General features: G+C 47.9%; 1 protein-coding gene across 6 annotated transcripts in view; it reads left to right on the plus strand.

The window, feature by feature from the left end:
* Nucleotides 1-25,732, plus strand: part of CCND3 (cyclin D3) — a 117,536-nt gene that overhangs the window by 88,687 nt on the left and 3,117 nt on the right. For 2 of the 6 annotated variants that reach the window (XM_012448642.2, XM_064361050.1), the window contains exons 1-2: nt 21,996-22,356; nt 23,224-23,439. In XM_012448642.2, coding sequence (XP_012304065.1) covers nt 22,159-22,356; nt 23,224-23,439 — 414 coding nt within the window. In that variant the 5' untranslated portion in view covers nt 21,996-22,158. Of the gene's footprint in view, nt 1-13,771; nt 13,791-21,995; nt 22,357-22,632; nt 22,847-22,875; nt 23,091-23,223; nt 23,440-25,732 lie in introns of those variants that run through there. The other 4 variants (XM_012448646.3, XM_064361049.1, XM_012448644.3 and 1 more) reach the window with 4 other exon arrangements.

Below are 25,732 nucleotides of genomic sequence, written 5' to 3' on the forward strand. Positions count from 1 at the left end.
CCTGACACGAAGTCATGCTATATAACTATTGTTATATTATTATTAATTATGGAGCAGTTATTAATACCTGGAGACCTGAGTCCACTTGTGTTAAACTTCTCTTTCCATTTGTTCTAGTCTTGCCGCAGAATTTGTGTGAATTCTCAATTATTCATGCTGTAGAGGGCTTAAGAGGGCAACTGCAAACGAGCAAATAAATTAATAAATTGAAAGCTTGGGTTGCCGTCTGAAATGATATTATTGTAATGGATGAAGAGGCATGACTCAGTAGATGGTTGATTTGGGAATAACCACATCCAGTCTAGAAGGAGGCTGACCCTCAGAATTTCCAGCTATGGGATAGACAGACCTGCCTCACTAAGAGAGAGTTTACTGATAGGTTGGTAAATTCTGTATGAAAATTTATAGACCACAGAAAAAGAACGTAATTCCTAGTGGGGTGGGGAGGGAGGGTGTGCTTGTGGTCTCAGCTCTGGATGTGTTTCAGAATCACCTGGGAATAAACATATAGAACCTCAGCTCCATGCCTAAGATTCTGATTTCCAGCTCTGGGAGAGTAACAGGGCCATCTGAATTCTCTTTTTTTTTTTAGACAGGGTTTAACTGTCACCCAGGCTAGCGTACAGTGGTGGCAATCATGGCTCACTGCAGCCTTGACTTCCTGGGCTCAAGGGATCCTCCCACCTCAGCCTATAGCAGGGACTACTGGCATGCACCACTGTGTCCAGCTAAATTTTCAGTTTTTGTGGAGCTTGGATCTCACCGTGTTGTCCAGAAGGTGGCCATCAGAATTAACAAGCTTACCAGGCTTCAGGTCAGGACCTGAAGCCAAGCATTAAATATAATAACAGCACATACTATAAACTGGACATCTTAGGTGTTTTCTCTTATCCTCATAACCATCCCTAAAGGCAATTTATATTATCCCCATTTTACAGGCAGGGACACTGAGGTTTAAGTAATTTGGCCAAGGTCACATATATCACAGCCCATATTTTAATTAAGCTCTCAGCCTAAAGGCTTATATTATTTTGCCATATCCCATACAGCAGGTCAGCCTGGAAGAACCTTCCCAGAAATTGAAGTTAAGATAATTAACTCAGATGTAAACCCTAAAATCTGTACATAATGGGTCAAAGATATGCAAACGGTTTAAAGAGACACAAAGGCTCAGAGCAAGTGTAAGTTTGACCTTAACCCTATGGCCTCGATTAACATATCAAAAGGAAGAATGTGTCCTTTGGGGTGGGAAGGCACTGGGGCCAGTTATTCTGGTACTTTGTGAGCTGAGGGAGGGGTCCTGGCCCTGGTAGCATTGTGATCTGGTTTTAAATCTTTCCCGTGGCTTCTGGTCTCTCCTGACCTTCCTGGCTGTTCCGTTTCCTTCCGTTTCTCCACCTACCCCTTAAATATGGATGTTCCTTGCATTCCACTCTCCCCATATACCCTGGATGACAGCATCCACTTCGGGGCTCAGCTGCCTGTGCTAAGGACTTCCAGAGGCGTGCACCCCTGAGGTCCTAATTCAAGGCATCAAGGCAATTGAAGGGTGTGGAAGGGGTGTTCTCAGACAGGACTGGAGTTGACTTCCTAGCTGGGCACCTTACTGGCTGTGGGTCTTAGAAGTTACCTGTAATTATTATTATTATTGAGACAGAGTCTCTGTCGCCCAGGCTGGAATGAAGTGGCATGATCTCGGCTCACCGCAATCTCTGCTTCCCAGGTTCAAGCAATTCTCATGCCTCAGCCTCCCAAGTAGCTGGGATTACTGACGCCTACCACCATGTCTGGTTAATTTTTTGTATTTTTAGTAGAGACGGGGTTTCACCATTTTGGGCAGGCTGGTCTTGAACTCCTGACCTCAAGTGATCCACCCACCTCTGCCTCCCAAAGTGCTTGGATTACAGGTGTGAGCCACCACACCAGGCCTCTGTCATTATTATTATGATGATTATTATTTTTTGAGACGGAATTTTGCTCTTGTTGCCTGGGCTGGAGTGTAATGGCACCATCTCAGCTCACTACAACCTCCACCTTCCAGGTTCAAGCAAATATCCTGCCTCAGCCTCCTGAGTAGCTGGGATTACAGGTATGCGCCACCACACCCGGCTAATTTTGTATTTTTAGTAAAGATGTGGTTTCTCCCTGTTGGTCAGGCTGGTCTCGAACTCCTGACCTCAGGTGTGCTGCCTGCCTCGGCCTCCCAAAGTACTGGGAGTACAGGCGTGAGCTGCCACACTAGGCCCCTGTCATTATTTTTTAATCTGTATTTATTTACCTGTGAAATGAGATAGTAATGCTTACCATAAGTGATTGTTGTGACAATGACAATAGACAACAGGCATTCCAGGCACACAGTAGGGACTCTATAAATGGTTCCTATCATGTCCAGCTGGTGTGGGGCTTCACTTGAAATGTCTGTGGGCACTTTAAAAGCAACTTGTGGGCCGGGTGTGGTGGCTCACGCCTGTAATACAGCACTTTGGAGGCCAAGGCAGGCAGATCACCTGAGGTCGTGAGTTCAAGACCAGCCTGACCAACATCGTGAAACCCCGTCTTAAAAAAAAAAAAGACAACGTGTGGGCCAGGTCTGGTGACTCACACCTGTAATCCCAGCACTTTGGGAGACTAAGGTCCGTGGATCACCTGAGGTCAAGAGTTCAAGAGCAGCTTGGCCAACATGGTGAAACCCCGTCTCTACTAAAAATACAAAAAGTAGTTGGGTGTGGTGGCGGGCACCTGTACTATTCGGGAGGCTGAGGCAGGAGAATCGCTTGAGCCCAGGAGGTGGAGGTTGCAGTGAGTTGAGTTCATACCACTGCACTCCAGCCTGGGCAACAAAGAGCAAAACTCTGTCTCAAAAAAAAAAAAGCAACATGTGAAATAGAGAACCTTTTCCCCAAATCTGTTCTTCCACTTGGATTCTTGTTAGAGGAAATAGAAACACCTTCCATGAAATTGCCAGACCCAGAAGCACTGAGTTCCATTGACTTGTCTCCTGTATTTCTTTCCTTTTTTTTTTTTTTTTTTTTTTTTTTTGAGACGGAGTCTCACTCTGTCACCAGGCTCGAGTACAATAGCGTGATCTCAGCTCACTGCAAGCTTTGCCTCCCAGGTTCAAGCAATTCTCCTGCCTCAGCTTCCCAAGTAGCTGGGATTACAGGCACACGACACCATGCCCAGCTAATTTTTGCATTTTTAGTAGAGACGGGGTTTCACCATATTGACCAGGATGGTCTTGATCTCCTGACCTTGTGATCCTAGGCCTCCCAAAGTGCTGGGATTACAGGTGTGAGCCACCGCGCCCACCTAGCCTCCTGCATTTCTTTTATTGTCACAAACTGCCTTGGAATTTCTCACTAGGTTATTTCAAGAACCTCTTAACTGCTCTCTACTTACTGGTTCCCTAACCTTAATTGCTTAGCACTCAGGGTGTGGTTCAGATCGAAGCCCTGTAACAGTCCTCTGCTCCCTTTAGGGCACAAGTTCAAGTTTCTTGCAGACTCCTCCCACCCTGTTGTCATGCAACTGACCTTCTGGTTCTACCGGCAGTGCTGAACCACCTAGGCCAGATGCTCTCTCCTCACCTAGTCAATTCCCACTCAGGATGCAGCTCAAGCAGTAGTAAGCAGCATCGCTGTCTTCCCTGGAAGAAGACTGTGTGCATGTGCATGCGTGTACACACACACAGACACACACACACACACACACGCTGGAGCAAGTGCTCCACTCCTGAAGCTTCTGTCTTTCCAACAAGACTGGGAGTCCCCTAACCCTCCAATTCCTCTTGGGCATCTCTGGGTGCCAGGTATGTGGCATGCTCTCAGTAGGAGGCTCTTCTAATAAGGTTTAACATTTATGGAGCTTTACAGTGGGCCAAACTCCGTTCAAAACATCTTCACAACTCTGTGGGGTAGATATACTTTATTCATCCATTCTACTAATATTTATTGACTACTTCCCTGTGGTCAGGCCCTGGTCCAGGCAGTAGGGATATGGAAGGGCAAAGACAATGGGCAGTGCCAGAGGTGGGGGAAGAGTTCCTGTTTTATCTCAGAAGATCAGGAAAGGTGAAAATGGAGCAGAGACTTGAAGGAAGTGAGGAAAGGAGCTATGGGGAGATATAGGGGAAGAGTGGTCCTGGCAGAGGGAACAGCCAGCTCAAAGGGGACTATTTGACGACTTTTTCCTCCAGTTGATGGAGTCCAGGTAAGTTATCCAGAGTCACAGACTAAGTGGCAGAGGTGGGTTTCAAACCCAGCTTTTGTAACTCTTGACTCACACTTTGAACCCTGCCTCTTTACCATGTTTTGTGGGACACAGTAGCTGCCTTAGTGGAGGGAAAGGCTGGTTCCATGTTCACCACCTCCCCTTTTACGTCTGGCCTCCTATGTCAAGGACAGCATGGCTGATTGCCTGCCTTGGTATTCAGCTTCACTTGTTGGCTCTGTTTTTCTGCTTTGTGTATTCATTTCTGTGGTCTTTATTAGAGACAACGAGATTGTGTGTACTCTTCTGGCAGCCTCAATAAAGCATGCTTTTCCTTCTGCAAAGCTGAGACCCAGACCCTGAAATAGTGCGAGTTGGCCAAGGCAAATTCCCCTTTACTAGTCAGCAGTCAGGGTCACCTCTGTGGGGAGCCTGTGTGTCTCACATCACACCTTCCTCAAGCTTCTGTTCCATGTAGAAAGAACTGGGGTTCTTTGCAGAGGTGACATTTGAATTGGTCTTGAAGGACATGGAATATTTCGAGAGGTGGAGATTGGGGAAGGATTTTAGGCAGAAAGAAGTGTGTGAGCTGAGCAAAAGCATCAATGCTGGGCTACTCAGGGACCTGGAGCATAGATGCCTGTATGTTGGGGAAGCAGAGATAAAGCTGGACAGAGAATTTAGGTCAGGTCATGGCAGCCTTTAAAAAAAAATTATTTTCTAAAGCATTTATAAGTATGTGGTTTTAAAAAGAAAAAGATGAGAGAAAAAAAGAAAACAATTATTTTTTTGAGATAGGGTCTGACTCTTGCCACGCAGGCTGGAGTGCAGTGGCATGATCACAGCTCACTGCAGCCTCAGCTTCCCAGGCTCAAGCAATCTTTCTACCTAAGCCTCCCCAGTAAGTAGGACTACAAGTGCACATTGCCACATTTGGGTAATTTTTTTTCTTTTGAGGAGTCTTGCTCTGTTGCTGAAGATGAAGTGCAGTGGTGCGATCTTGGCTCACTGTAACATCCACCACCCAGGTTCAAGTGATTTGTATCCTACCTCAGCCTCCTTAGTAGCTGGGATTACAGGTGTGTGCCACCACACCCAGCTAATTTTTGTATTTTTGGTAGAGATGGAGTTTCACCATGTTGGTGAGGCTGGTCTCAAACTCCTGACTTCATGATCCACCCGCCTCGGCCTCCCAAAGTGCTGGAATTACAGGCATGAACCACCATGCCTGGATGTCAGAAGGACTGTTTTGATGAAGGCGTTGCTGGGATTGTTTGGCAGGGATCAGCATCTGATGTCCCCACATCTCATGGGGACAGCAGAGTTGACCTCCCCTAGATTATCTGCTCAGAAACTAGGGGTGCCTCTGCTCAGCCTGTGCTTCTTTCCATGGCCTTTGTGTGTGCTGTGTTCTTCCTCTGCACATGACCGGCTTCCCTCTGCTGAGGGGAAACTCCTGAAAGTGGAGATTCTGTCTTCTCCCCGATTATTTTCCAGGAAGCTCAGCCTAGGGCTGTGTACTGTGAGGCACAGAACACTAGCAAGGGGATTGAATGACTGAACAGAACGGGTGGCAGTGGTGATCTTGGTTCCTGCTTTGCTTGGACTTTGAGGCCACCCTTTTAAGGAGACTGTCTTGTTTGAAGGGATGGGTATAATTTGCTCTCTGAATCTGGAGTTGCTTCAGGCTCACTCCATCCATCCCTCTGTCTATCCATCCACCAGGTATCAGATTTTTGCCAATGTAAATATCTACTAAAAGTTGAGCAGTTTCAACATGGAGGTTGGGGGGATCCCAGCACTTTTCATGCCCTCTGAGGTGGATAGGACTTCCCTAATTTGCAGATGAGGAATCAGATAATTTCCCCCATCATACATGAGTGGTAGAGGTGGGATTCAGACCCAGGTTTGTCAACTTCAAAGCCCTTAGGCTCTCAGTCACTCATCTTAGAGGCCTCCCTGGAGAGAAGGTGACCATGTAATTTATTATCCAAACTGGAAGCCTTCAAAAAAAAGTTTTATTGAGGTATAATTTACATACTATAGCGTTCATCTATCAAAGGTACATTTTTTTTTAGTTTTTAGTATGCTTACCGAGTTATGTAGCTATTACCATAATCCAATTTTAGAACATTTTCATCCTCCCCAAAATAGAAAATTGGGACCCATTAGCAGTGACTCTCCATTACCACCACCACCCAGTCCCTGGCAATGAGGAATCTGCTTTCCGTCTCTATAGATTTCCTATTCTGGACGTTTCGAATAAGCGGAATCATACTAATATGCGGTCTTTTGTATGTGACTTCTTCCACTTTTACCATAACGGTTTCAGGACTCTCCATGTTGTAGCGTGCATCAGTACCACACTCTTTTTTATGGCTCAATGATATTCCACTGTACGCATATGCCATATTATGTTCATTTGTTCATATGTTGACAAATGTTGAGTCGTTTCCATTTTTGGCCGTTATAAATAATGATCCTCTGACATTTGTTGTTGGGTTTTTGTTGTTGTTGTTGTTGTTGTTTTTGAGACAGAGTCTTGCTCTTGTTGCCCCAGCTGGAGTGTGCAATGGCATGATCTTGGCTCACTGCAACCTCTGCCGCCCGGTTCAAGAGATTCTCCCGCCTCAGCCTCCTGAGTGGGATTACAGGCATGTGCCACCACACCCAGCTAATTTTGCATTTTTAGTAGAGACGGGGTTTCTTCATATTGGTCAAGATGGTCTCAAACTCCCGACCTCAGGTGATTTGCCTGCCTTGACCTCCCAAAGTGCCGGGATTACAGGCATGAGCCACTGTGCCCGGCATGTTTTTATTTTTCATGGTGTATACCTAGAAGTGAAATTGCTAGGTTAGATGGTAACTCTTTTTTTTTTTTTTTTTTTTTTTTTTGAGGTATTGTCTTGCTCTGTCGCCCAGACTGGAGTACAATGGAATGATCTCAGCTCACTGCAACCTCTAACTTCTGGGTTTAAACGATTCTTTTGCCTCAGCCACTCAAGTAGCTGGGATTACAGGCGACCGCCACAAACTGGCTAATTTTTTTGTATTTTTAGTAGAGACAGAGTTTCTCCATGTTGGCCAGGCTGGTCTCAAACTCCTGACCTCAGGTGATCTGCCCGCCTCGGCCTCCCAAAATGCTGGGATTACAGGCATGAGCCACAGCACCCTGCCAGTTAGATGTTAACTCTGTTGAACATTTTGAGGAACTGCAGAAGTGTTTTCTGATGTAGCAATACCATTTTACATTTTCACCAGCAATGTATGAATGTTCTAATTTCTCCACATCGTGACCAACACTTGTTTCCAAACTGGGACACTTCTGAGACTGAAAGCGTGCACCATTAATAAATATGCCAAAACACGACTGACACTAACTGGAACATGTTCTTACCCTACCTACATACCAAAAAATTAGAAGATTCAATTCCTGATTTCAGGGAACTTTCTGGCCACATGATGAGTCAAAGCCTCAAACCCACATACTTGAGTCAATTAAAGAACCAAGTAAAGGTAAATTATTAAGAAGGAAAGCAAAGCACATCTAAATTCCCCCAGGAGATTGTATTCTCTTTAAGAGAAAAGAACTGTTTTGTCTTTGTATTGTTTGTGGCCCCAGGTATATCTTGTGTTTGATAGGGTCTCAGTAAAGGTCTGTGGACTAAGTGAATGAATGATACAAATTCTACTGTACAGAATAGAATGACTCACCTAGCAGGGTTTTTTGTTTGGGGGAAGTATGGATCTTTGATAAAAATATAAATACATATATTTTGCTCCATGCTGTAAGAACACTAATGACAATTTAAGAATGAAAAAGTAGGGTTGGGCGTGGTGGCTCACGGCTGTAATCCCAGCACTTTGGGAGGCCGAGGTGGGCGAATCACTTGAGGTCAGGAGTTCAAGACCAGCCTGATCAACATGGCAAAACCCCTCTACTAAAAACACAAAAATTAGGCGCGTGTGGTAGCAGGCGCCTGTAATCTTAGCTACTCAGGATGCTGAGGCAGGAGAATGGCTTGATCCTGGGAGGCAGAAGTTGCAGTGAGCCGAGATCACGCCACTGCACTCCAGCCTGGGTGACTGAGACTCTGTCTCAAAAAAAAAAAAAAAAGAATGAAAAAGTAGGCCAGGCACAGTGGTTCATGGCTGTAATCCCAACACTTTGAGAGGCTGAGGCAGGTGGATCACCTGAGGCCAGGAGTTCGAGACAAGTCTGACCAGTCTGACCAACATGGCAAAACGCCATCTCCACTAAAAATACAAAAATTAGCCAGGTGCGGTGGCTCACGCCTGTAATCCCAGCACTTTGGGAGGCCGAGGCGGGTGGATCACGAGGTCAAGAGATCGAGACCATCCTGGTCAACATGGTGAAACCCCGTCTCTACTAAAAATACAAAAAATTAGCTGGGCATGGTGGCACGTGCCTGTAATCCCAGCTACTCAGGAGGCTGAGGCAGGAGAATTGCCTGAACCCAGGAGGCGGAGGTTGCGGTGAGCCGAGATCGCGCCATTGCACTCCAGCCTGGTTAACAAGAGTGAAACTCCGTCTCAAAAAAAAAAAAAAAAAATTAGCCAGCCATGATGGTGAGTGCCTGTAATCCCAACTACAAAGGAGGCTGAGACAGGAAAATTGCTTGAACCCGGAAGATGGAGGTTCAAGTGAGCTGAGACTGAGCCATTGCACTCCAGCCTGGGCGACAGAGCAAGACTCTGTCTAAAAAAAAAGAAAAAGAAAAAAGAAAAAAATAGTCAGGTCATGGTGGCTAACACATCTAACCCCAGCACTTTGGGAGGCTGAGGCGGGCAGATCACTTGGGGTCAAGAGTTGGAGACCAACCTGGCCAACATGCTGAAACCCCATCTTTATTAAAAATACAAAAATTAGCCGGGCTTGGTGGCATGCAACTGTAGTCCCAGTTACTTAGGAGGCTGAGGCAAGGAATCACTTGAACCCAGGAGGCGGAGGTTGCAGTGAGCTGAGATTGCACCACTAGTCTGTCTGCCTGGGCAACAGAGCGAGACGCTGTTTCAAAAAAAAAAAAAAGAAAGAAAGAAGGAAGGAAGGAGGGAGGAAAGGACAGAGGGAGGAAGGGAAGGGAAGGAAGAAAGGAAGTATAGATAAAATAAGGATTGATGGCTTATACCTGTAATAAGGCAGGAGGATTGCTTGAGGCCAGGAGTTTGAGACCAGCTCGGACAACATAGAGAGACCCCCATCTCTACAAAATATATAGAAATGAAAAAGCAAATAACCTACAATTAAAGGAATCTGCAACTGTGAATGGCTGACAACAGGTTGGGAAAAGACCATCCAAACAAGGAGGTAGGAATCAAAGCATACCTCTTCACGCAGGATACCTCTTCCAGCAGGGTACCTCTTCCAGCAGGTTAACCTTTGGAACTACAACGATGTGGTGCCTACGCCCAGGAGTTTCCATTCTTTTGGGAGAAAACGCGATTTATTAACAGGAAACAAGGAGAATAGTTGAGAAAAACCAAGTGGATGTGTGTGCCCTTAAGCGTCATCGATCCTTCTGGCCATAAATATCTGTGATCTTTCAATTCCACCCCTTGGGAGCTTCAGGGAAGAGATGGGCCAGGAGCTAGGACTTAAGGGAAGAGGCTGGATTTGGAGAAAGGAGCAGGATGCCGGTGGTGGGTGATAAGGCCCAGAGGTGGGCTGGTGGGCTGGAGTGCTAGGGCTGAGATAAAATTGGATAGGGCAGCTGGGGCGTCTTCTTGAAGGCAAACTTTGAAAGCCAGGCTGGTTGTCTTTTAAATTAGACCTGATAAGCAGGTCCTTGGACTGGAGATGAAAGGAGTGTCAGTAAGAGATTAATCTGATGGCCTTGGGCCATTGATCTGGATCTGTCTGGAAGCAGTGTGAAGATGAGGCTCTCTGGGAGGCTTTGCAACAGAAATGTAGGCCCAGCCTTTTAAAGAAGGGTTTGGGGCTGGGCGAGGTGGCTCATGCCTATAATCCCAGCACTGTGGGAGGCCGAGGTGGGTGGATCACCTGAGGTCAGGAGTTCGAGACCAGCCTGGCCAACATGATGAAACCTTGTCTCTACTAAAAATACAAAATTAGCCAGGCATGGTGGCATTGTGCCTGTAATCCCAGCTACTTGGGAGGCTGAGGCAGGAGAATCACTTGTACCCGGGAGATGGAGATTGCAGTGAGCCGACATCATGCCATTGCACTCCAGCCTGGGTGACAGAGGGAGACTACATCTCAAAAGAAAGAAAGAAAGAGAGGCCAGTCGTGGTGGCTCACGCCTGTAATCCAAGCACTTTGGAGGCCAAGGCGGGCAGATCACCTGAGGTCGGGAGTTCAAGACCAGCCTGACCAACATGGTGAAACCCCGTCTTTAAAAAAAATAAATAAATAAAAATAAAAAGAAAGAAAGAAAGAAAGATGGTGCCATACATAAACATGTGTAAGTCTCGAGCGGGGTGTGAATATTGTCTACCTTTAGAATGTTGAGGATCGGCCTTGCTTAGTACCATGAAAATTCTGGCCAGGTTGGTAATGGAGGAGGAGCTAGCACCTCATGGTCTTTCCCAGCCCTTTCTAAAGGCCCTAGATCTGCCCACTGGACTGACATGCTTGACATTTGCCTGGTTTATATTTATTTATTAATTAATTAAACTTTTTTTTTTTTCGAGATGGAGTCTCACTCCTGTCACCCAGGCTGGAGTGCAGTGGCACGATCTCGGCTCACTGCAACCTCCGCCTCCCAGGTTCAAGTGATTCTCCTGCCTCAGCCTCCCAAGTAGCTAGGATTACAGGTGCTTACCACCACGTCTGACTAATTTTTGTATTTTTAGTAGAGACGAGGTTTCACCATGTTGGCCAGGCTGGTCTCTAACTCCTGACCTCGGGTGATCAGCCTCCCAAAGTACTGGGATTGCTGGTGTGAGCCACCACACTTGGCTCTACATTTAAATATATATCTATATATAGATATATATTTAAAATTTTTATTTAATCAGCTTTCTCAGGTTGAATTTTTCATTTTCTTTTGAGATGGGGTCTTGCTCTGTTGCCTAGGTTCGATCACAGCTCACTGCAGCCTTGACTTCCTAGGCATAAGCAATCTTCCTGCCCCAGCCTCCCATGTAGCTGGGACTACAGGCATGCGTCACCATACCTGGCTAATTTTTAACTTCTAATTATTTTTGTTTTAGTAGAGACAGGGTCTCACTTAGTTGCCCAAGCTGGTTTAAAACTCCTGGCCTCAAGCAATCCTCCTGCCTCCTTAGCCTCCCAAAGTGCTGGGATTACATTGTCTGGTTTACTTTTGATGTGACACTACTAAGATGTTTGCTGTGGGGTTTCAATAGCTACCCTATGTAAGATTAGGGAAGTTCCCATTTATCCCTGCTTTTCCAAGAGTTTTTTCTTATGAATGGATGTTGACTTTTAACAAATACTTTTTTGGTATCTGTTGATGTAGTCATATGATTTTCCCTCTTTAATCTGTTAGTCTGATCAATTATATTGATTTTTTTTCCAAAATAATAAACTAACCATGCACTTTGGTATACAGTCAACTTAATCACAACCTATTACCCTTTTTACTTTATTGGCTGGAATCGGTTTGCTAATATTTTGCTTAGGATTTGCATCCATGTTCATAAGTGCAATTTTTTTTTTCACATACTGTTCTTGTTGGGTTTTGGAATCATTACATTAAAAATGAGTTGAAGTGAACCTCAACTCATATATTCTCTAAAAGTGTTTGTGTGAGATTGAAGTTACTTCTTTCTTAAATGTTTGGGAGAACTCTTACCTGTTTGCTATTGAAGGTTGCCCCATCAGGTGGGTGTTAGTAGAGAAATCAGGGATAGTAGAGATATTTAATGTGAGGGATAAACATAGCTTACACAATAGGAAAATGTTATATATTTCACACATCACAAAAAGTCCAGAGGTAGGTGGTTCAGGATTGGTTAATTCAGCAGCTGAGCAACATCATCAAGGAAGGAAATTCATTTCAGTCATTCTCAGGTGCCAGCTCCTTCTTTCATTATTGCAAGATGGCTGCAGCTGCTCCAGGCATCACAGCACAGTGGTTAAGCGTGTTGATTCTACATGCCAAACCTGGCTGCAAAACCCATCACTGTAGGACAATTGGGTAAACTGCTTAACTCCTCTGTTAAATGGTATAATGGTACTTAAAAAAATTTTTTTTCTTTTCTTGACTGTTGCAATGCAAAATAGTACTTTAATTCAAAAGTTTGATATCATGTGGATTCAATGAATGAGGCTAGGCAGGATGGCTCACATCTGTAATCCTAGCACTTTGGGAGGTTGAAGTAGAAGGATCTCTGGAGGCCAGGAGTTCAAGGCCAGCCTGGGTACCATGGTGAAGCCTCTTCCATCTCTAAACAAAAAAAAATTTTTTTTTTGGAGACAGAGTCTTGCTCTGTCACCCAGGCTGGAGTGCAGTGTTGCGATCTCAGCTCATTGCAACCTCTGCCTCCTGGGTTCAAGTGATTCTCCTGCCTCAGCCTCCTGAGTATCTAGGATTACTGGCTTGTGCCACTATGCCCAGCTAATTTTTGTATTTTTAGTAGAGATGGGGTTTTGCCATGTTGGCCAGGCTGGTCTCAAACTCATGACCTCAGTGATTCACCTGCCTAGACCTCCCAAAGTGCTGAGATTACAGGTGTGAGCCAACACACCCGGTGTTTTTTTTTTTTTTTTAGGCAAAACCTTGTTCTGTTGCCCAGTCTGGAGTGCAGTGGCCAGTGGGGCCATCTTGGCTCACTGCAACCTCCACCTCCCAGGTTCAAGCAATTCTCCTGCCTCAGCCTCCTGAGTAGCTGGGACTATAGGTGCACTCCACCACACCTGGCTAATTTTTGTACTTTTAGTAGAGATGGGGTTTTGCCATGTTGGCCAGGCTGGTCTCAAACTCCTGGCCTCAGGTGATCCACCAGCCTCAGCCTCTCATAGCACTGGGATTAAAGACATTAGCCACTGCACCCAGCCAACAAAAATTTTTTCAAAATAAGTTTTTCTTTTTCAAACTCTTAAAATAGTGCCTGGCACATAGTAAGTTTTTTTTTTTTTTTTTGAGATGGAGTTTCACTCTTGTTACCCAGGCTGGAGTGCAATGGCGCGATCTTGGCTCACCGCAACCTCCACCTCCTGGGTTCAGGCAATTCTCCTGCCTCAGCCTCCTGAGTAGCTGGGATTACAGGCATGTGCCACCATGCCCAGCTAATTTTTTGTATTTTTAGTAGAGACGGGGTTTCACCATGTTGACCAGGATGGTCTCAATCTCTTGACCTCGTGATCCACCCGCCTCGGCCTCCCAAAGTGCTGGGATTACAGGCGTGAGCCACCATGCCCGGCTGTAAGTATTTAATAATATGAGCATGTCTTTCTCCATTCTCAGAGCAGGAAAAAAGCTGTTTTCCTCCTGTGCCTTATTGATGGAAGTCCTTTAGCAAACTCACCTCCACACTTGATTGATTGGGCAGAATTACAGCAAGTGCCCATTCCTAAACCACTTTTGGAATTACCATGATTTGGTTTGGAGACACTTGGAGTGTACTGTCAAATGGTAAGTACCACGGACACCTGGTCTTTCAACCTGCAAGACCAGGGAGTGCCTGACCTCCCCTAAAACACAAAACCACCTGATACCTCAACAAAACCTGGGTTCTTTTCACAAAAAAGAGGCTGGAGTGGTGAAGGTGGGGGGGTCTGTTGGGTCACACAAGGAAGCGCAAAATGGGAGTCCCCATTCTTACTGGTTCTCCATGAGATTCCTTGGGAACCCAAATAATGACCCCTTGGATTTGCCTGCCACTACACAGTTTACTTTTTAACTCCTGCATTATCTCACCCAGTCTTAGAGCCACCCTCTAAATCGTCTTGTTATCCCCCTTTGACAGACTGAGAAAAACTCCCAGAGACGAGGCACTTGCCCTGTTGTTTATATATAGTTGGGACAGAGCCAGGTCCTGGGACTCAAGTCAAGGTCTTCAGACTCAATGTTTTGCACCTTTTTTTTTGAGCCGGATTCTCATTCTGTCGCCTAAGCTGGAGTGCAGTGGCGTGATCTCAGCTCACTACAACCTCTGCCTCCTGGGATCAAGGAATTCTCCTGCTTTAGCCTCCCAAGTAGCTGGGATTACAGGCGCCCACCGCCATGCTTGGCTAATTTTTGTATTTTTAGTAAAGACAGGTTTTCACCATGTTGACCAGGCTGGTCTAGGACTCCTGACCTCAGGTGATCTGCCTGCCTCGGCCTCCCAAAGTGTTGGGATTACAGGCGTGAGCCCCTTCACCAGGCTTGTTTTGCACTTTTATTCATCTTCCATCAATTCTCGATTGCCTGTCCTTGGCCACCCTCACAACTGCCACATCCATGTGCCCCCTCTGCTATTGTCTATGTAATATTTAAATTTTTCATTAAGAAGAAAATTGATAAAATCCCAGGTTTGATATCTCTCTTTCTCTCTCTCCTTTTAAATGAGCACAAGGTATTTATTTGGGCTTAGAACGTGGGCTCTGGCATTTGATTGCCTTGGTTGGAGTCCCAGCTCTGCCACTGTAGCACAATTTAGTTGGTCTCCACCCAGGTGTCCGTGGCACTTACCATTCGAGAGTACACCAGCCTCACTTCCAAGTGCTGGCACTGTCACTTTGCTTGAGGGCTTGTTCCGACTATCAGAGTCCGTAGCGTCCTCCCACAAAAAGGTTAGACGTACTGGGGAATTACTTCCACTTCTCCTCCATCCCCAAGCAGCCCTCATCCAATGGCCGTTGGGAATTGGTAGACAAATCTTCCTGCTCCCTTGCCCCTCAGGTACAGTAGCTGCCAGGCATGCACTTTTATTTATCTATTTATTTTGAGACGGAATTTCACTCTTGTTGCTCAGACTGGAGTGCAGTGTCGCAATCTTGGCTCACCACACCTCCACTTCCCAGGTTCAAGTGATTCTCCTGCCTCACCCTCCTAAGTAGCTTGGATTACAGGCACACGCCACCACGCCCGGCTAATTTTTGTATTTTTAGTACAGATGGGGTTTCACCATGTTGGCCAGTCTAGTCTGGAACTCCCAAACTCAGGAGGCACGCACTTTTGATTGTCTTCCAGTTCCAAGGAAGGATTGAGCTCCATTTGTCCACCATAGTTAACAGTAAGGTGGTCTTTACTGGCCTCAAACTCCCAGCTGGTTTCAAACTCCTGAGCTCAGGCAATCCTCCCGCCTTAGCCCCCCAACCTGCTGGGATTTCAAGTGTGAGCCACCGTGCCCAGTCAAAAGGGAGGCGTCTCATCTCTGACCCATGTCTAGAATGTCCCAGGGCTTCTGAAAGCCTGCCCGACGCATGGAAGGCACATGATAAGGCACCTGATTGATAATGATCACAGCTACCTTTTTTGACCACCTACTATGAGCCTGGGACGGTTGAAAGTGCTTTTCTCATATTAAACCTCTCACTCACCATATGAAACAGGAGTTGTTACCATATCCCTTTTGCCAATGAGAAGCCTGGGACAGAAAAGTTAAGTAACTTGCCCAGGATCATACAAACACACAGTGGGCAAATAGCAGAGCTGGGCATCAAGCAAATCCGGAGCTCACTTACTGAGTATGCTTAACCAATGCCAGTGCTACCTCCTGCCTATAATGAGGAATGCTTGCCAGCCGACAGCCAAGCACAGCTCTCTTTGCAGGTATACTGCTGTAGCAGGTTACCCTTCCACAACTGGGGCCCTGTGTGCCCCTCACTCTTATCTGTGGAACAGGAAACACAAGCAGAATGACAGAACAGGAAAGCCTCATAATTCAGAACCGAGACAGCCAGAAAGAGGAAGAAAAAGCAAATGCGTAAATATATAGGTTGTATTTCATGAGGAGGGACTTGACAGGTTTCCTGAGGTTTCTTTTCCCATGAAGCTTCTTTTCTTTTTTTTTTTTTTTTTTTGAGATGGAGTCTCACTGTATCACCCAGGCTGGAGTGCAGTGGCGCGATCTCGGCTCACTGCAACCTCTGCCGCCCAGGTTCAGCATTCTCCTGCCTCAGCTTCCCTTGTACCTGGGATTACAGGCGTCTGCCACCGTGCCTGGCTAATTTTTGTATTTTTAGTAGAGACGGGGTTTCACCATCTTGGCCAGGCTGGTGTTGAACTTCTGACCTTGTGATCCACCTGCCTCGGCCTCCAAAAGTGCTGGGATTACAAGCGTGAGCCACCACACTTGGCCCCAAGCAGCTTATAAGCTAGAAATTGAAAACTGCTTTCTGTCCCTCACACTCAGTGTATAGACCCATTATGTGTGTCCTGCATGGTTTTGTTACTGTTTTTCAACTGAAGTAATAAATATTTTTTTTTTCTTTTGAGACAGAGTTTTGCTCTGTTGCCTAGGCTGGAATACAGTGGTGTGATCGCGGCTTGCTGCAACCTCTGCCTCTTGGGTTCAAGTGATTCTCTGCCTCAGCTTCCTGAGTAGCTGGGATTACAAGCGCCCACGACCACGCCTGGCTAATTTTTATATTTTTAGTAGAGATGGGGTTTCACCATCTCGGCCAGGCTGGTATTGAACTCCTGACCTCATGATCCACCCACCTCGGCCTCCCAAAGTGCTGGGATTACAGGCGTGAGCCACTGCACCCAGCCAATAATAAATATTTTTTAAGAAATTTTTTGCCGGGTGCGGTGGCGCACGCCTGTAATCCCAGCACTTTTGGAGGCCAAGGTGGGCGGATCACAAGGTCAAGAGATCGAGACCATCCTGGCCAACATGGTGAAATCCCATCTCTAAAAAAAAAAAAAGAAAAAAGAAATTTCTTTTCTTTTTTCTTTTTTTTTTTTTTTGAGATAGAGTCTTGCTCTGTCACCCAGGCTGGAGTGCAGTGGCTTGATCTCGGCTTATTGCAACCTGGCCACCATGTTGGCCAGGGTGGTCTTGAACTCCTGACCTCAGGTGATCCACCTGTCTCAGCCTCCCAAAGTGCTGGGATTACAGGCATGAGCCATCGTGCCTGGCTGAAATTTTTTTCTTTTGAGGCGCAGTCTCACTGTGTCCCCCAGGGTGGAGTACAGTGGTGCTATCTTGGCTCACTGCAACCTCTGCCTCCCAGGTTCAAGTGATTCTCCTACCTCAGCCTCCTGAGTAGCCTCCTGAGTAGGATTACAGGTGTGTGCCACCATGGCTGGCTAATTTTTGTACTTTCAGTAGAGTTGGGGTTTCACCACATTGGCCAGGCCTCAGCCTCCCAAAGTGCTGCGATTACAGGCATGAGCCATCACTCCTGTCCTTCTTCTTTTCTAATAATGGGGTCTCACAATGCTACCTAGGCTGGTCTTGAACTCCTGGCCTCTGTGATCCTCCCAACTCAGCCTCTCAAAGTGGAGGGATTGCAGGCATGAGCCACTACTGCTGATCTAAGAAATATTATCTTGGGAAAGCAGGGAATCTATGGCCACAGTCATTACCATGGTGTAGCAAAAGTCTGAAGCTAAGCGGCACCTCTTGGCCTTTGTATGGGACATGTGCTATCTACTGTGTCTGGCGCCACCAGCTCCCTTACCACATGTGAGTTGCCATTTATCATGTGGTGTATGCTGGTGTTTTTCTTATATCCAGTTTGTTTTATTCATTAACTCAAAAAAGATTTATTGAACCACACGTGGTAGTGCATGCCTATAGTCTCAGCTACTTGGGAAGCTGAGGTGGGAAGATCACTTGGGCCTGGGAGATAAAGGTTGCAGTGAGTTATGATCATGCCACTGCATTCCAGCCCCGGTGACAGAGTGAGACCCTGACTCAAAAAAAAAAAATTTTAAAAAGATTTATTGAACATCTACTATGAACCGGATACCATCCTGTTTTGGTGGTGTGGTGTGGGAGTAGACAAGCTGTAAACAGAATGTGCAAGTAAAGTATCTGGTATACTAGTGATGAGTGGTAAGCAGAAAAATAAAGCAGTGAAAGAGCATAAGAAGTGTCAGGGCTAGGCAGCTGACATTAAACATTTAAGTAGGATGGCCAGGAAAAGTTGTAAAAGGAATCCAACTTTTGGATTTCCTGAAGGAAGTGGAGGGAGTGGGCCATGTGGATATCCGGAGGCAGAACATTCCAGGCAGATGGAACAGCAAGTGCAAAGAGAACATGTATGCTTGGTGTGTTCCATGCACCAGTGTGGCCAGAGCAGAGTGAAGGAGAGTAGTGGAAAATGGGGTGGGAGTACAGATGTTGCAGGGTCTGTGGCAGTCACTTAAAGTGAAATGGAGAGCCATTGAGGGATGATGGGTTGAGACTAGACCAGAGGGCCAAGGGTGGATCAGGGAGACTGGGCAGGAGGATACCACTGTAATCCAGGTAAGAGATGACGAAACTCAGACTGGGGGCTAGCAGCAGAAATCGAGAAAAGGATTGGAGATGTATTTTTGACATGGAATCAACCAAAAGTGGGTTGCAGGTTGGATGTGGGGGACCAGTAAGTTCATGGAAGAATTGAGTTTGGACAGAGGAGGTAACAGAGGAGGAGGAAAAAAGTAGAGTTTGGAGATATTTTGAAATTATTAGTAGCTCCTCTATGATCTGCTGATGGAGTGTGTGGGATTTGAAAGAAAGGAGTCAGGAATGACACCAAGTGTTTGGCCTGAGCCACTGGAAGGATGGCGTTGTCATTGTCTGAGATGAGCCTGTAGTTAGAGCTAGTTTGTTGGGGAAATATTAAGGTATCAGTTTTGGAGAAATTGAGTTTAACGTGCCTATTGGACATCCTTGTAGTGTTGACAAAAAGGCAGCCTCCGATGTAAAACGGAAATGGAAAACAGGTCAATTCAAAACAGCTCTGATTTGGTAGTGCTACCTAGAATGCTGTGTTGAGATTTTTTTTTTTTTTTGAGACGGAGTCTCGTTCTGTCTCCCAGGATGGAGTGCAGTGGTGTGATCTCAGCTCACTGCAACCTCGCCTCCCGGGTTCAAGCAATTCTCCTGCCTCAGCCTTCTGAGTAACTGGGATTACAGGCATCTGCCACCAAGCCCAGCTAATTTTTGTACTTTTAGTAGAGACAGGGTTTCACCATGTTGATAAGGATAGTCTCGATCTCTTGACCTCATGATCCACCCATCTCGGCCTCCCAAAGTGCTGGGATTACAGGTGTGAGCCGCCTTGCCTGGCCAACTTTATGCTTTTAAGTCCCACAATCACAATTAACTTATTAAAAAAGGGCTCACCACGTGCTAGCCACTTTTCTATGTATTTTACACGAATCAACCCATTTCATCTTCACAACCTCTATAGGGGATGTACTACTGTTATTACTATTTTCAGAAAAGGAAACTGAGGCACAGAGAGGCGATATAACTTAGCCAAAGTCACACAGTGAGGGAGTGGAGTGGCAGAAGGGTGTGGCTCTGGGCCCTGGAGGGTCCTCTCCATACACCAGACCATGTGTTTAACATCATAAGCCAGGCCAGCACTTTGGGAAGCTGAGGCAGGTGGATCACCAGGTCAGGAGTTCGAGACTATCCTGGACAATATGGCGAAACCCTGTCTCTACTAAACAAAAAAAGACAAAAATTAGCCGGGCGTGGTGGTGTGTGCCTGTAATCCCAGCTACTCAGGAGGCTGAGGTAGGAGAATTGCTTGAACTCAGGAGGCGGAGGTTGCAGTGGCCTGAGGTTGCGCCACTGCACTCCAGCCTGGGTGACAGAGCAAGACACCATCTCAAAAAAAAAAAAGAAGTATATCAAAAGCCTTAGAATGTTTCCTAATCTTAAATTGGGAAATTCCACTTCTAGAAATTAATTCACTTCTAGAAATAATCATGAGTGTGCACAAAGTTATTACCACAAAAATATTTTACAGTATTGTTTCTAATGGGGAAGAACTAGAAATAATTTAAATTTCAATGTTTGCCAAAATACCTTTTGTATGTTCACCTAATGGTATACTATGTACCCATTACAAATTATGTCCTAGAATATTTAATGGCATTTTTTTAACGGTATTTTTTTAATGAAAAAAGCTTACAAAACAGTTTGCGATGATCCCATTTAAAATGTGTGTTTTTTCATAGAACAAAGATTAGAAAAATAAAGATTGATATATTAAATGGTTATTTCTGGATGGCAAATTGCAAATGATTATTTTCTTTTTTGTGGCTAATTTGTATTTTTGAAGTTTTCTAAAATGCAAAAGAATATTTTATGATATGAAAACTACAATACAATTTATTATAGAAAGAATAATTCGGCTGGGCGCAGGGGCTCAAGCCTGTAATCTCAGCACTTTTGGAGGCAGGTGGTCACAAGGTCAGGAGTTTGAGACCAGCCTGGCCAACATAGTGAAACCCGTCTCTACTAAAAATACAAAAATTAGTCGGGCATGGTGGCTTATGCCTGTAGTCCCAGCTACTTGGGAGGCTGAGGCAGGAGAATCGCTTGAACCCGGAAGGTGGAGGTTGCAGTGAGCCGAGATCGCACCACTACACTCCAGCTTGGGCAACAGAATGAGACTTCGTCTTAAAACAAACAAAAAGAATAATTAACTGAGAAAATGGTTGGCATAGAACTTACATCTTCTACATAGTGTCATTTCTCTAGTTACTTCCTTAGTAAGGGAGGAGACATTTCCTTAGTGTCTCCTAGGGTGGGAGGACCCCAGTAAGGGCAGGGATCCTCACGGCCTCCTCCCATTTGGAGCATTATTGGAGGTCTGTTATCTGCCTCTTGGTCAAATACAGCTTCTGGTAAAACTACAAAGTAACCAAAAGTTTGGGAGGTGGAAGAAATGCAACCGGTAGATCTCACAGAGTCTGTGCAAGAAACTGATTCAGTGAGAATCTAGTTTCTCCATCCACAGTTTCCCCAAACAGAAACTAAGGCCAACTTAGGGGCTTGTCCAAAGCCAGGCAACCAACTTAACAAGGTGAGGCCATGACTCAATCGCCTTTCCATTCTGTGATATGCTGATTTAGGCTAAAGCACTAATACTTTAAAGTACACAGACATCTAGTTAAAATGCAGATTCTGATTCAGGTTAGCGGTGGGCCTGAGAGTCTGCATTTCTTTTTTTTTTTTTTTTTTTTGAGACGGAGTTTCGCTCTTGTTACCCATGCTTGAGTGCAATGGCGCGATCTCGGCTCACCGCAACCTCCGCCTCCTGGGTTCAGGCAATTCTCCTGCCTCAGCCTCCTGGAGAGTCTGCATTTCTAACCAGCTCCCAGGCGATGCCCACCCACGGGACAAGTGTGGGATCACAGTTTAACAATGGTGTAGAGTACAGAATCTGGAGAAAGAAGGCCAACTTCCCAATCCTAGCTCTGCCATGGACCAACTGAATGATCGCGACAGTTGCCTTAGTTTCGGAGTATTCGTGAAGACGTAGTGAGTCATTACATCGTGAAGCTTTGGAGCAGCGTTCACTAACTAGGTCTGACATTATTTATCGCATTCCTTAGAGCAAGCAGCTGGTGAAGTAGGGTTTGACCAATGAATAAGTGAATGAATGACCTTTGGAAAAAAATTCTTTCCTGGGTGACTAGAGTCCGAGAAGCAAAATGGGAGGGTCCGTGGGTGGGAAGAGGCCCACCTCCTAGAAAGTTCTCTGCACCCGGTGGTCCAGGGCCTGGAGTGCCCGGAAGCTGGCCGGCTTGCGCCCCGCGGGCCAATGGGGCCGCGAGAGGGAGGGGAGAGCGCCCAGCCAGCCCTTTCCGTCCGGGGCGTCGCAGCCCCGCCCCTCAAAGTGTTGCGACGTCCAAGCATTCCACTGTTGCTATGTCGTTGCGAGGGGCGGGGCGCCTGTCAGGGAAGCGGCGCGCGCGCGGGCGGCGGGCGGGTTGGGGATCCGCCACATAGTGCCAGCGCCAGCGCTAGCGCCAGACGTGCGCCCCGCGCTCTCTGGCCGGCCGCCTGCCTTGGGAATCGCTAGCCCGCACTCCTGCCCTGCCTGTGCTCTGCCCGAGTATGGAGCTGCTGTGTTGCGAAGGCACCCGGCAGGCGCCCCGGGCCGGGCCGGACCCGCAGCTGCTGGGGGACCAGCGTGTCCTGCAAAGCCTGCTCCGCCTAGAGGAGCGCTACGTGCCCCGCACCTCCTACTTCCAGTGCGTGCAGCGGGAGATCAAGCCGCACATGCGGAAGATGCTGGCTTACTGGATGCTGGAGGTACCGCCTGGACGGCCCCCACCCCACTGCTCCCGGCTCTGGACACACCGGGGCCGCCCTGCCGGGACATCCCGGTCACCACAGCAATCTGCAGGATGCTCCGGGGCTAAGACTCCCGGGGCCTGGCCTTTCACTAGGGCACCCTCTCCGGCTGCCTCCCTTGCCTTCCCGAGCCCTAATCGGCTCCTCCCGACTGTGACTGCCAATCACTTGGCACCCTAACTGAGCCTCTCTTCGGGCCAGGAAAACGGGACAAGGGACACCCTCTCCCCTTCGGCTTCTCCCTCTTCCCTCCCCCTCCTGGCCTTCTCCGGAGAGCGCGCCTGGAAAACCCTGGGCTCGGCCGCCCCCGCCCGGGAGCCGGTTCCTGTGTCTGTCGCGGGGTTCTGGCGGGGAAGGCGGTGGGGGTGGCGCGCGCCCTGTTCCGGCCGACAGGGAAATGAAAAGTGCGGGAGGCAGCGGCAGGAGCCTCCTCCCTTCCCCTCGGGGTGTGCAGTGGTGGCGGTGATGGGGGTGAGGTCCCAGCTCTCTGGCTACCATGGGTGACCCTTGCGTCCCACTTCCCCTCGCTGTGGGGGAGGGGAGTCTCCGTTTGGAATCCTCCATGAGGAAGGGCTCCTCGGCTTTACCACCTCCACCCCACCAAGGGAAGAGGGGAGGAGGCCGCTCAGAGGAAGTGGGGCGGCGTCACCTCGGGGAGGGCGCATCCTCCTCCGTTATTGGTCCTTGTCTCTGTAAGTAGCTTACCCTCTCTCCCATTTTTGCTCCCTATCCCACTTCACTTCACCACCCGCCCCCATCCCCCGCCGCCCCGCTGCTGTGTTCCCCACGCTCTGGCCCCAGCAGTGACTGTGCGCCCTCTCCCAGGTGTGTGAGGAGCAGCGCTGTGAGGAGGAAGTCTTCCCCCTGGCCATGAACTACCTGGATCGCTACCTGTCCTGCGTCCCCACCCGAAAGGCGCAGTTGCAGCTCCTGGGTGCGGTCTGCATGCTGCTGGCCTCCAAGCTGCGCGAGACCACGCCCCTGACCATCGAAAAACTGTGCATCTACAGCGACCACGCTCTCTCTCCCCGCCAGATGCGGGTGCGTGTGTAACTCCCCCCACCCCTGACACGTACTGTCTCCCCACTTTCCAGGAAAAGGAAAGCTTAAGACCTCAGGCTTTCTGCACCCTGGAGAGGGAGCAAGGTGATCAGAGACCTTTGGGAAAGGAATTAGGGTGGAAGAAACGGTGGGGCAGTGTGGTGTGATGGTTAGTATCACTCCCGCCCAGGTTTGAGCTGCAGGCAGGCATTAAACGCCCTCCTCCTGACCTCCAGGGGATGCCACTCCTTCCTGGTCTTTCCCCCAGATAGCAACAAGTCAGACTGCATGTCTACACTCACTAGTACTTTGCCTCTGGGTTTACACAGCCACCATGAGTTATTTATTGGCAGCAGAAGGGCATGCCTGCACACCCCCACTGGAGTAGGGGAGTGGAATGTGCTTCATGTGGGGGAGGGGGTTTGCTTTGGTTGAGTCTTTATCCTCATGTGGACTTTGTGATAGAAAAGCCTCCCAGAGCAGATTAAAGCCAGGCCCTGATTGCTTTAAGGAAGGGCTGATGTATTTCATCCCACCTTCTTTGCTTCCCCTTATATCCCGATATCCCGGAAGAGACAGCTTCTCCCTAATCCTTCCCTGTCTTCATTCTGAGGAACTGGAGCAGCTGCTTTGGGCCTGGTGGAAACAGCTCTCTCTTTCCCCCTTAGCCAAAGGCCCAAGCTGAGGGACAGACCAGGAGGTGGGCTGCAGCTGCTTCCGATGTGATAATGGTGCCCCCTCCCCCGGCCCGCCCTCTCTGACCAAGGTCTTTCATAACACTGTGGGGAGCTGCTGTCACTCCTGTGGTTTGGGAAGTGGCTCCCTGGGCCTCTTGCTGGAAACTTGGGCTGGGCTCAGGCAGGGCCAGAAAGTCACCGGTTCTGTCCCGTCTCAGAAGGAGCCTGGGGAGGAGGCAGGCGAGGGAGCTGCTGGATCTGGAAGAGGTTATTTAGGACATGCAGATTGTCTCCTGGGGGGCGCTAGGGGAGAGGGTGGGTGAGCTGGCACCTTCCTCCACCTTGCTCTGTGGCCTGCCAAGTCTTCTGCTGACCCTGAGAGGAGTCTCTGGGCCCCATCTCCCAGGGAGGAGGGCAGCAAGCAGACTGCTGTGATTGGCTGGCAGGGAAGCCAGGGTACTGGGGCCCCTGACTGCTGTGAGTCGAGGAACAGGATTCCTCTTCCTGCCAAGTAGCTCAGAGATGGGAGTAGGAGGCCAGTGTTGGGAATCCAGGAGGCTCCTTGTGATGAATCTGGTAAATTTTGGCAAGTCTGAAGGGGAGTTAGTTTCCAGGACCAGAGAGCAAGAGGTTTTTGGAGGGGTTGGGGCCGGAAGGTAGAAGGGGGACTTCCTCTTTGTGAAAACATGGAGGTGGTGTATGTGCCCACGTATGAGGGTTTTTCAGTACAGGCAAAAAGTACTCTTCCCTCTGCCTGAGCTGGGGGTGGAATGTCCAGAAGACTTCCTAGAAGGTCAGGGTTGGAAGAGGCCTCTGAGAACTCCAGTTGGTCCAAATCCCTGTGCAGCAGAGAAGGCTGAAGCCTAAGGAAGGAGGGAAGAGTCCTGCCTCAGCATCACTCTGAGAAGATGAGTGTAGAATCTGGGTCTTCTAGCTAGACGAGGTTACCTTAAAAGTCAGGGATGTCACAAACTGAAGCTAAGCACTCCCAGGGGTGTGTTCTTTACCAGTTGACACTGGGATTCTCTGGTTGCCTGAATATGGGGAAGGGTGGACACCTTCCCTCACAGAGGACCCCTTGCTTTCCCATAGGGAGAGCCCCACCCCCAGTTACCTTCCAGATGCTTCCTTAGAAGCTAGGTCCCTTCTGTTTACTACTGAGTGAGGAGTTGGCTCCTGGGACATGCACTGAGGGTAGAGTTGTAATTTCTCTGCCTCACTTATGGCTCCAGGCCAGGCTGTTTTCTCTGGGGCTCTGTGAGGGTAGGGGCTGATTTGAGAGGTTGACACCTAGGCTGGGGCCAAGAGAGACAGCTGTGGCTGGGGCCTGGAAGAGTTTGGGTGGGGTTGCCATTTCTGCCTCAATAAGGAGTCAAACCCACAAGTTCCTTCCTGAGATACAACAATGAAGAAATCCTCATGTGTGCAACTCAGATATGGGGCCAGGTCTGGGAACCCATGATGAGTGGATTGGGGTGGAGCTCCCAGCCTTCTCCCAAAACCTAGCGCTGGTAGGTAGGCTTGGGTAGGTGAGGATAGGGCTTGATGCCTCAGGGATCATTTGGATCCATCCTGTCTGGCTTGGCTTCCACCTGTCCTCCTGAAAGTCAAGTGGC

The sequence above is a fragment of the Aotus nancymaae genome, unplaced genomic scaffold, assembly GCF_030222135.1.
Source record: "Aotus nancymaae isolate 86718 unplaced genomic scaffold, 86718_ANA_hifiasm-v0.15.2.pri h1tg000040l, whole genome shotgun sequence".
Lineage (NCBI taxonomy): Eukaryota > Metazoa > Chordata > Mammalia > Primates > Aotidae > Aotus > Aotus nancymaae.